This window comes from Durio zibethinus, chromosome 14 (genome assembly GCF_047325235.1).
Source record: "Durio zibethinus cultivar Kanyao isolate XHJ-2024 chromosome 14, ASM4732523v1, whole genome shotgun sequence".
Classification (NCBI taxonomy): Eukaryota; Viridiplantae; Streptophyta; class Magnoliopsida; order Malvales; family Malvaceae; genus Durio; species Durio zibethinus.
The window spans coordinates 659,059-669,181 of NC_143175.1; the positions used below are offsets into that span (position 1 = coordinate 659,059).

Consider the following 10,123-nt stretch of genomic DNA (forward strand, 5'->3'; position numbering starts at 1 on the left):
TTTTTTATTATTTTAATTAATAAAATATCTCAAATTTAAGTTCAAACTCGAATACAAATAATTAAATTTTTATCAAATATATAAAGCAAATTTATTTTTATATATTAATCAAATTTAATCGAACAAATTTAAATAGTTCAATTTCGATCACAAATCAAACTTGAATTAAAAAATAAAATTTGATCAAATTCGAATCGAATATCGAATTATGAATTGAAAGTTAAACTCAAACTCAAACTTCTTACCGTATCGTTTTACTCGATTATACCCTAATGTTACTCTTCCACAAGTCGCAACCTAAGAGCAAATCGCCAAAATTTTTAAAGCCTTTTGGAGAAACAATCACCCAATATTGGCAAATTGTCCAAAGAAAAAAATATGAGCCTCCATTTTTCTTGGCCCAAAGTATCCATCTAACCATCTAGGCATTCATTTAATCACCATCTAACAAAACCTACTTTCACACATGTAATAGAGGAAGAAGGAAAGAGAGGACAAGGGGCCTACAAATTAACAACTAGCATATTACAAGGCTAAATGTTAACTTTTAAAACCAGAACTTAAAAGAGTAAAAAGTTCTAAAGAAAGCTAAGCACAAACACCACTAAAGAAAAAGACCTCCAAACCCCATTTTCCCCTGCTCTTATTCTTTTACCCTAACTTAAAACTACATGGTTTCCTTCTATATCTACATAAATTGCAAAATTATTCCCCATTACACATACAAGTAGTATAATGCTGAAGAATACATCACACAATTGAACATGCATTTGGGTTTTCGTCGCTGAACATCTCGAAGGAATCAGACGGCTGTGATGAATGCGTGCCCCCATTAATATACATGTACGAATACGGTGGTGGTGAGGTATAATACGATGCACTATGGCTACTACTAGGATATGCCGTATTGTAGCTAGTAACGTACACTGGTGATGCATGGCAATAGGCCGGATGCTCATACATATTGTGGTGCTGCCGCGGAGGACTATGACTGGCTGGAGATGGCATGGGAACAGGACCATGAGCTCCATAAGCAGTAACATGTGATCCAATGCATGCATGTCCAGCATCACCAGAATGTTCACCCCCATCAAAATTAACATTGGCATTCCCTTTCTCCCCCTTCTTTTTATTCTTTTTACTTCCACTGCCACCACCAGCATTACCCTCACTTTCACCACCACCATTCTTCTCAGCCACCGGTGACTGATTACCGACCACGAAGGTCACAGTTTGCTTGACCTCAGGCTTTGCCTCCTTGACTTGTCCACCGTTTTTACAAGGTGCACCACCTTCATGGACTTTGCCAACATTACAACCCTCAGCATTCTTGCTAGTGCTACCATTTTCACAGCTCTTAGCAGTATCTTGATGAAATGAGACTTCATTTGTCACTGTTTCTTTCTCTTTATTACCTCCTTCACTGTTTGCTTGGCCACCTTGTTTGTCTTTGTTCTTTGATTTTCCTTGCTTTTTCTCTTTTTGTTCAGCTTTTTCAGGCCATAACTCTGCATGTCTCCCTTTCTTTACTAGTTTCTTGATCAAAGTTCCTACATCTACGTGTAAATTTGCTTTTACCGTGACTTTATGTTGTTTCAAATCAGCATAAACCTCATAAACGCCTGCAAATTGTCCAAAGAAATTATATGAAAAAGGAAATTATGAACTAGAAATGAACAAAGACAAATTTTGGTTTTGATGAACTCTAGTAGGTGAGCAGTAATTAAAGTGGTAATGAAAGATGAACAAGGAAAGAAAATGATAGAAAAGAAATTTTACCATAAAAGAATATGTTGAGAAAAAAAGAGAAAACTTTCATGAAGGAATGAGATTAACTGAAAATGAAAACAAAACCCATATGAGAAAAACTGACAAACAACAAGATTTAGCTAATAATCTTTACATAACTATATTAAAAGGCGGTATTGGTCACTGGAAAGAAAGAGTGAAGTTAAGGAAACCAAAAAGGAAACATGGGTGAGATAAAAGTTTAGACAAAATAAAACTAGGAAACAGAAACATGTTAAAGGATTGAGATGGTTTAGGGAAGTACCCTCGATCTTTCTTAGAGTCTTTTCGACTTTCCTCTTGCATCCTTCACAATGAATGGAGACTTTCAACACCCAAGCCTGAGGAAAACAGGAAAACAAGGGTGAAAAACAAGGTCTGAAAATCATGTTTAAATTTAAAAGAGAAGATTTTGTTATTCATAATAAAAAAAAAGTAATAACCATGCTTTACCTTGTACTTGAGACGAGGTTCTTGGTTTTCTTCTACTTCTTTGGATTCTGGTTTGCCTTCTTGCTTAGATTCTTGTTTAGTTTCTGATTTTCCTTCTGTTGTAGCCATTAGGACAAGACAATAAAGAGAAAGCAAGAGAAATAATAATTATCTGAGAATTGAAGTGAAAAAAGAGAGAGAGAAAGGGAGAGAAACAGTGAGGAATTGCTTTAAGAAATGAAGGCTTAAAGAGAGAGACAGGGTGAGGAAAAAATCAAGTAAAGCCTTGGAGTTGGTGCTGAGTGGGGTGGCAAAGGAGTACCTGCCTGCTGAGAAATGAATTTATTACCCTAAATTTTTTTTCCTGAAAGCTTTGCTTTTCCCTACGATGGACGCCAATCAAGTTAATACTTTGATACTTTTTGTTAAATTCTTCTCTTTTTTTTTTTTTTCTTTTCTCTTTTTTTTTTTTGTATTTCCTGCTTAATAATTCAAAACCACTAACAATTTTCTAGCGGCCATGAAGAAGGAATAACTTTTTAATGTGTTAAATCATCCCTGCTTGCCTCATATTCTTTACAGTTATACATGCACAAAGGGTCACAATATTCTGCTGCATATCTCATGGTTTGGAAGAGGTTTGATTTAATTATCAAGACAATCAATTAAAATTTACATTAAAGATTAACAAAGCAAAATATGAAGAGATTCTGGATTAAATGAATCTAACTTATATTTTTGGACATGATAAGTTACAGTACATCTCATAAAAACTAAAGCTAAAGGTTCTGTTGTTGGTGTTGAGAAAAACAGCCATAAAATAAATGTAGATTGAGTATGGAAATTCCAGTTTGGGTTTGTACCAAAAGGTTATTATAAATCTAATATATATTACTATAGGAAGCCACCAAGCAATGAACAGCAAGCTTTATGGAAGATAGTTGCCTGAAAGAGTTATCTAATTAGTATAAGGAAACCATCAACATTGAGCATCAATTTCAATTTTGTAACATGGAATGCTTGGTTCCAATGAGCAGTTCAAAGAACTTGCTCCTTAAGAAGCACTGAGAATAAAGTTGCCCTTTATTAATTGCCAAACTAGTGGTCCAACTTATTTCTCCAATTACCTCACTCTGCCTTGCCAGGGAGTCATAGCTTGATTTACAGCTTTCCTTGTATAGTCTAATCTTTATGGAAATATTTATAGGCCTGTCCCTTTTTCCTTATAGCAACAAATTATAAAAGCAAAACACTATGATTTATTTAATTGAAAATTTCAGATTTCAGAAAAAGAAACTTGAGATTTGATCTCAACTTCACTTCATTGATACTGTTGTGAATCATTGTCAATATATATACTCCATGGCAAAAGTATTTAAAACATGACCACTTTGATATTGCATGTATTTTTTACCAAGCTTGAGTAATATTTCATTGAAATGCAGAATTTTAAAGCTAGAGAGAGAAAATACATATCAACTCTCTTGTCAACGGTATGGTTAACAGCAACACGCTTGAAAACCTTGTGCCAATTTGGCCTGGCAAAATTTGTCTTCATCCTGGTACCTGAAAAATATCAACCCCAAATTTGGCATAATGGAAGCGCTGAAAAATTGTGATCAAAGCTGATCTAGCGTCCCCTTCATACACACTTGTGCAGTAATTGTGAAGTTCAATCGCCCCTATCTCGATATCATCTTACTCAGCCACCTATTTTCATCACTCCCCTGAACCACTCAAACGAACCTTGCTCGTGGGTAACCCGGTAGAAATAGGCTGGTTTAGTGGCAAAAGGCTATTTCTTGTTCTTAACTCCTGCCTCTATCCCTTCATCGATTTCCTTCTGATGCTTGACCTTGTTAAGCACATTTTTTACTATGCTGATTAAGAGGGTGACACCAATGCCAAATCCTACTAGGAAAAGGACATCATATTTTTTGTAGTCCTGTGCTGGAGCTCCATAGGGACCACCAATCAACAGTTTCGGCTACCTGTTTGATAAATAGATTAAATCCCATACTAGAGTTCAGGCGATCATCAAAAAAAGGATGAAAAGAAGAATATGTCACCATAGTGACACACTAGCTAGTTTTTGAGACACTTACCGTCTTTTTGTAAATTTCTTGGAGAGGTAGAGAAAGTATCCATGAACAATGAAGAGGGCATAGACAATAACAAATAGATGATGCAAGTACCATTGAATCCAGTAAGCTTCTTTATGGGTTTAGGGTGGTTTAAACAGTTCCGGCAGAGCCAAGGCTGAGCTAATATATAGGCTATGGCCATAAGCACCAGCATTTCCACACCGGTCTAGCCCTCAATCCCTTTCACGAACCACCAGTAGTTTTTCGGCCTTTCATCCCCAAAGATTGGCTTCATTGGCTCATATTCATTATCAGTAGCATGGAGAAGTCTAAGGCAGTCACAGGTTAGATGAGCACCAACGTGCAAACCAACTCCAATACCTATAGATATTTATTCAAATCAATAAAGTAATTTCTTCTATACTAGAAAATTTTTGTTGATTTTTGATAAAATGAATATAGCAAAATAAATCTGGGTTACTATGATTATTATTGGATAAGTGTAGGAGAATTAGCGTTTCATACCTTGTGAAAATTGATACTGTCATCGAATGGAACAGCCACCCCTAACATTGTCCTGCTTCGTAGCCAAGCAATGGTAATTCTACACACTGGAAGAAGAATCAGGGCCATGTTGAATTTAGTTGTCTCAGGCTCAGCTGTACCCTCGGCTGTGGTAAAACAGCAGCTTATCACATCAACACGCAGCCGGATGCTCGCATTGAATGAACTTCCACACACATTGAGACCAACAGGGCAAGGACCATATTCTTTTACACTTGTCCTCCAAAAAATAGGCACGATCCCTACCCCATCTTTTAACGGGGTTTCTCTATTTCGTAGGCACCAAGTTTTCTCTGCCAAAAACGCGAAATGTTACATGCCCAAAAGAAACTAAGAAATTGGGCCGTTACAGAATAAAAAAAGACGATTTCTTTTTTTTTGGTTTTGAAACAAAATTTAGAAGCCGGTGAAACAAGCCATTCATTCAATTGAAATTTATGAATTTATTAAATTTTTACTTATAATTTTTTTGAATATATAAATCAAGGCCTCACTCCTTACCAATTTTATAGATCAAGACCTCACTCCTTATCAATTTTATCAACCTTGGGTGGCAAGAAAACGATTTTTATATGGATCCTTTTTAACTCTCCACAGCTCTTTTTTTTTTTTCAAAATTTAAAAAAGGTGGGCCTTTCGTCTTACGAAATCTCCGGCCTGTCCAAATCCATATTTTAAGCAAACTGGGCGAGAGAGTGGAAACGAAAGGTAAAACTCTAGAACATTTCTGGGTTTTGGTAGGGTTTAACAAATAACAATCAAACACAATCAAGCTCATAATCAGGGAAAATCCGACTCTGGGCATTTTTGACGTAGGAATCTACTCATGAATCATTTCTTGGTAATTTATTATCAATCTTCAGTTCTTTGTCCGTATCCTACCCCAAATTACTCAGCTTTTGTTTGTCTGTTTCATATGGCAGAGAAAGGCTTCCTTTTTTTCTAGCAGAAACTCCATAATTCGGATCATAGCCATTGGCACTGCTGGTTCGGGTCTTCTTTACTGGAATGCCGACTTAGATTTGAGTAAGCTCTCAATTTTCCTCAAAAATTATTTCTTTTCAATTGTTTCTCAATTTATGTACGGATGCATGTTCTGATAATCCTAATATTGTATGTCTATTGGGAATTCTAATAGCTTACTCTGGGTTGAATTCTAGAAACAACTGTGAAACTGTCAATTCCTGCTCTTTTGCATGAGCACCTCTGGTTTCAAGGGCGCCCTTCGTTTGTTTCCTCTGATAATTGGCAATTCGGTTTGTCCTATTCTTTGGTCGTATATTTAAGTTATCCTCATTTATATTTGTTTTATTAGATTGTCTCTTTGTTTATTGTCTATGTAGTTTATGTTTTGCATGCATTTGTAGGAAATTTTCCATTATTTTTATCAAGAGTTGGTCCTGGTCCTGGTCCTGGTCCTGCTCCTGTTCCAGCTGGGGATGTCACAAAGGAAGCTGCAGTGGCAGTTGGAGGTGGAGCAAAACCATGTTGTGGATGTTTAGGTAGGGATTCTATTGCGAATGCTGCTGCCAAGGTTGCTCCTGCTGTTGTCAATCTGTCTGTTCCACAAGGTATTATCTGCTTTGAGGCATATTTTGAATGGCATTTTTGTTTTTGAGGTTTTTTTTTTTTTTTTTTCTTCTTCTTCTTGAAGTATAATTGCATGGTTTGCGTTGCTGGTAAATTTGTGTTGTACAGATTTCTATGGGCTTTCAACTGGAAAGAGTGTGGGTTCTGGGACTATTATTGATACAGATGGTACTATTTTAACATGTGCTCATGTTGTAGTTGATTATCACAGCAGGCGAGTTACATCCAAGGGGAAGGTCAGCAGTTAAAATTGTCATGTATATGAGAAATTCAAGTCCTAAAATTGCACGCTGATAGATTAATTTACTTTAGAAGATTTTATGTTTCTAATTTATTGTATTATAGGAACTGCATATGTGAGTAAGCATATGAATTTTTATTCGATTTTCTTTTCTGCAAACGGCATTTCATTGATACTATATGTTTGTATGGTTTTGGAATATGATTAACTTTTGCAGGTTGATGTCACTTTGCAAGATGGCCGAACATTTGAGGGTACAGTGGTGAATTCTGATGTGCATTCTGATATTGCAATCGTCAAGATCAAATCTAGGACTCCACTTCCAGCTGCAAAACTTGGTTCTTCAAGCAAGCTTCGCCCTGGGGACTGGGTGATAGCCGTGGGTTGCCCACTTTCCCTTCAGAATACTGTCACAGCGGGTATTGTGAGGTGCTTTTTACACTGATTTTTTTTTAATGGTTTTCATTCAGAAACTCTCAACTTATTTGACCAGTATGGTCTGTTTTGGAAAATTTGAACTAATATAAATTTTGGCTATTTCTGTGGTTAACAGCCAGTGCTTGGTGTTAGATTTTACGTATTTTATATCCCTTACATTTTTTACTTTCTGGCGAAAGAATAAGTTCGTTTGAATGTGTTAGATTGATTGATGATTTTTCTGACTGGCTACTGATGTCTTTTTATGTCTCTTTTATCCCATTTTATAGTTGTGTTGATCGTAAAAGCAGTGATTTGGGTCTAGGAGGGATGCGCAGAGAGTATTTGCAAACCGATTGTGCAATCAATGCGGTACACTCTTTCTCACAGCTTGTGTGCATCAATTAACATGTTGCATTTGTACTCATGAGCATGGTCATTATGTGCACATGCATGCATTGGGGTGATTCTCATGAATGGTGATTGCAGGTTTTAATAGTGCGGTAACAGTTGAACCCCTGTTGGATTGCATAAGACTCAGTGACATTGATTTTATTCATTTAAAAAGATTTGAGCACATGGTTATAGATATGGTAGAATTGTAGCTTAGCATTGTCAAATTGACCCTATATTTGCTCATGTTTTTTTCAGCCACATTTATTTACTCAGTGTTTTTTTCCATGTTTGTGCTGAGCTTCTTCTATATAATACTTGGCATGTATGGCAGATTTTAAGGAATGCAATGATAAGAATGACAAGAGATTTTGCTAAAACCAATTCGTCCTCTCTATATCTGTATGACTCCATACCTCTTGTGTATATACTAATCTATTCTCTACTTTTCCGGTTCAGGGAAATTCTGGTGGCCCCCTTGTTAATGTTGATGGAGAAATTGTTGGAGTTAATATTATGAAAGTGTTAACTGCAGATGGATTGAGTTTTTCTGTACCAATTGACTCAGTTTCCAAAATTATAGAGCATTTCAAGAAGAATGGGTATAATCATATCTCCTTATGGAACTACTTGTTGAAATTTGAAATACTTCCTTTTCTTATAGTAATGGAGCTTATTGATCTTTATTGTTCTTAACATTTGTTGACATTGATAGAACTTACCTCTACCAATGGGTCAGGACATAGTATTTTATTCACATGTATAGAAAAATATATGAATACTTTAATATCGAGAATATTTTATGCATTTGAAAATTTTGCTTCTTACTATAGTCCATCATATATAATTTAATATAGGACATCACAAAATTTACACTTTTTCTTTTATTGAAACCAAATCTACCCCTTTTTATTTGTTTAGGAAGTTAGCTTTCCTCAAAATCTCTTTGTTAAAAGATAGTATGCATTAGTTAATTGATTTCTTGAGCAGGAGAGTTGTGCGGCCTTGGCTTGGATTGAAAATGCTTGATCTTAATGAGATGATCATTGCTCAGCTTAAAGAAAGAGATGCCAAATTTCCTGAAGTTGAGAAAGGCATTCTTGTAGCTATGGTATGTTTATGGTAGTTCCTTTCTTCCTTTTATCATGACATTTCCCCCTCAAAATACTTATAAATTGCAACCAAGTAGAAGAGATCCACATTTGTATATTGCCTTGAAACCATGTTTTAGATTATACAGAAAATTGGATATCTTTCATCTTCCCTATGCTTCAAATTTTGTCCAGGTAACCCCAGGTTCGCCGGCTGATCATGCTGGATTCCATCCTGGTGATGTTGTAATTGAATTCGATGGGAAACCAGTTGAAAGTATCAAAGAGGTATGTAACTTTGCTTCCAATATAATATGTTTTCTTCGGTTTTATTGCATACATAAAATGGTGTTTTGTGATACCAACTATTCTTCTTCCCCGGCTAATGGCATATGTTGTAAATCAAATTTACACCCTGATGTATACGAGTGGCAAAATTTTGGCAGATTATTGAGATGATGGATGATAGAATCGGGAAGCCATTGAAGGCAGTTGTTAAAAGAGCAAAGAATGAAGTGGTGAAGTTGACTGTGATCCCAGAGGAGGCCAATCCTGATTTGTGAGGGAGACTGGTTAAATTTGCTAAGAACTTTGGGAAGGATCATACATACATTCATTCATTCATTCTACTTTCATGTTGATGTATAATCCTCGTTTTCTAAGCCTTCTAAAGTAATTGCTACTATCATACTTGTTACTTGTTAGCATAACTCTTTTCTTTCAATTCCTTCCCATACTTGCATTGCCAAAATTCTTCAAGCAATTTATTTGAGATGCGATAAGAGTAAGATAACCAAAAAAAACTTCCTCCACATCTTTTATTTGTAGTATAATTCTTTAGAATTTGGCTTTTCTTTACTGTTTCTTAAGGAAAATTCACACTTATATCTTACACTTGTTGAAGTAGTTTATATATATCATTTGAATTATGATTGAAGTTTGAATTCCATTTTGTTTACATATTTTTATGCAATTTAAAATTGAAAAAAGTTTTACCTAGTGAATGGTGGACAGATGACTCAAATTGAAGAATATAATTTCTTAAAGCCGGAAGAAGCATTTTCAATGTCAGAAAGGTTCATATTAAGATTACAAATTTTATCTGTAAAGAACACAGATATAGGGTGTATTTTATCTGTAAATGAGAGTTAAGTTGGCATTCAGTCTTGGGCTTAACTGCGCTGCCCCTAAGAAAAACTATCTGTTTTATTTAATGGTGCTGCAAACAGCTTGAAAATTTTCCTAATTGTTCATTCTTTACTACTTTTCATCCTAGTTTACCTGAATAATGAAATGAAAATGTCTGGATATTTGATGAATGAATGCTGGTTGCCCATTGGTGAAATCTTGTTCTTGGATTAATCAGATGTATTTGTATTCAAGGAAATCTTGTTCATGAATTCAAAGATCAGTTAAATTGATTTAATTAATCACTTTTAAAACTTAACATTATAAATTTGAAATTTGAATTCTTTTTTCTACGATCTTATTTATATAAAAAAGTATTTCGTTATATCACATAA

At 35.2% G+C, this 10,123-nt stretch overlaps 2 protein-coding genes and 1 pseudogene across 3 annotated transcripts; 1 reads left to right on the top strand and 2 right to left on the bottom strand.

Moving 5' to 3' along the window:
- Nucleotides 1-490: 490 nt before the first annotated feature.
- Nucleotides 491-2,844, bottom strand: LOC111294994 (heavy metal-associated isoprenylated plant protein 35-like). 2 transcript variants are annotated; one of them, XM_022888319.2, is made up of 5 exons: nucleotides 2,543-2,844; nucleotides 2,242-2,336; nucleotides 2,054-2,129; nucleotides 1,780-1,835; nucleotides 491-1,622 (listed from the first exon to the last, which is right to left on the bottom strand). In XM_022888319.2, exons 4-5 carry the CDS (start codon nucleotides 1,817-1,819, stop codon nucleotides 751-753), a joined length of 912 nt encoding a protein of 303 aa, XP_022744054.1. In that variant the 5' UTR covers nucleotides 1,820-1,835; nucleotides 2,054-2,129; nucleotides 2,242-2,336; nucleotides 2,543-2,844; the 3' UTR covers nucleotides 491-750. The 2 variants fall into 2 exon arrangements, with proteins under 2 accessions (XP_022744054.1, XP_022744053.1); XM_022888318.2 differs by lacking the exons at nucleotides 1,780-1,835; nucleotides 2,543-2,844 and having other exon boundaries at nucleotides 2,242-2,536.
- Nucleotides 2,845-3,495: 651 nt separating this feature from the next.
- On the bottom strand, nucleotides 3,496-4,418 carry LOC111293776 (respiratory burst oxidase homolog protein B-like; annotated as a pseudogene).
- Nucleotides 4,419-5,522: 1,104 nt separating this feature from the next.
- On the top strand, nucleotides 5,523-9,412 carry DEG14 (Trypsin family protein with PDZ domain-containing protein). The gene is made up of 11 exons (XM_022886456.2): nucleotides 5,523-5,709; nucleotides 5,792-5,894; nucleotides 6,029-6,124; nucleotides 6,236-6,439; nucleotides 6,567-6,694; nucleotides 6,917-7,128; nucleotides 7,407-7,488; nucleotides 7,969-8,111; nucleotides 8,500-8,620; nucleotides 8,796-8,888; nucleotides 9,047-9,412. Exons 1-11 carry the CDS (start codon nucleotides 5,695-5,697, stop codon nucleotides 9,161-9,163), a joined length of 1,314 nt encoding a protein of 437 aa, XP_022742191.2. The 5' UTR covers nucleotides 5,523-5,694; the 3' UTR covers nucleotides 9,164-9,412.
- Nucleotides 9,413-10,123: the final 711 nt, after the last annotated feature.

Excerpts from the sequence above, each read along its gene's own strand:
- DEG14 (XM_022886456.2), top strand. Across the intron at positions 5,895-6,028 it reads GAATGCCGACTTAGATTTGA|AAACAACTGTGAAACTGTCA; the intron begins GTAAGCTCTCAA and ends GTTGAATTCTAG. Across the intron at positions 7,489-7,968 it reads CCGATTGTGCAATCAATGCG|GGAAATTCTGGTGGCCCCCT; the intron begins GTACACTCTTTC and ends TTTCCGGTTCAG.
- LOC111294994 (XM_022888318.2), bottom strand. The coding sequence starts at position 2,349 with ATGGCTACAACAGAAGGAAAATCAGAAACTAAACAAGAATCTAAGCAA. Across the intron at positions 2,130-2,241 it reads AACCTCGTCTCAAGTACAAG|GCTTGGGTGTTGAAAGTCTC; the intron begins GTAAAGCATGGT and ends TGTTTTCCTCAG. Across the intron at positions 1,623-2,053 it reads GACTCTAAGAAAGATCGAGG|GCGTTTATGAGGTTTATGCT; the intron begins GTACTTCCCTAA and ends GACAATTTGCAG.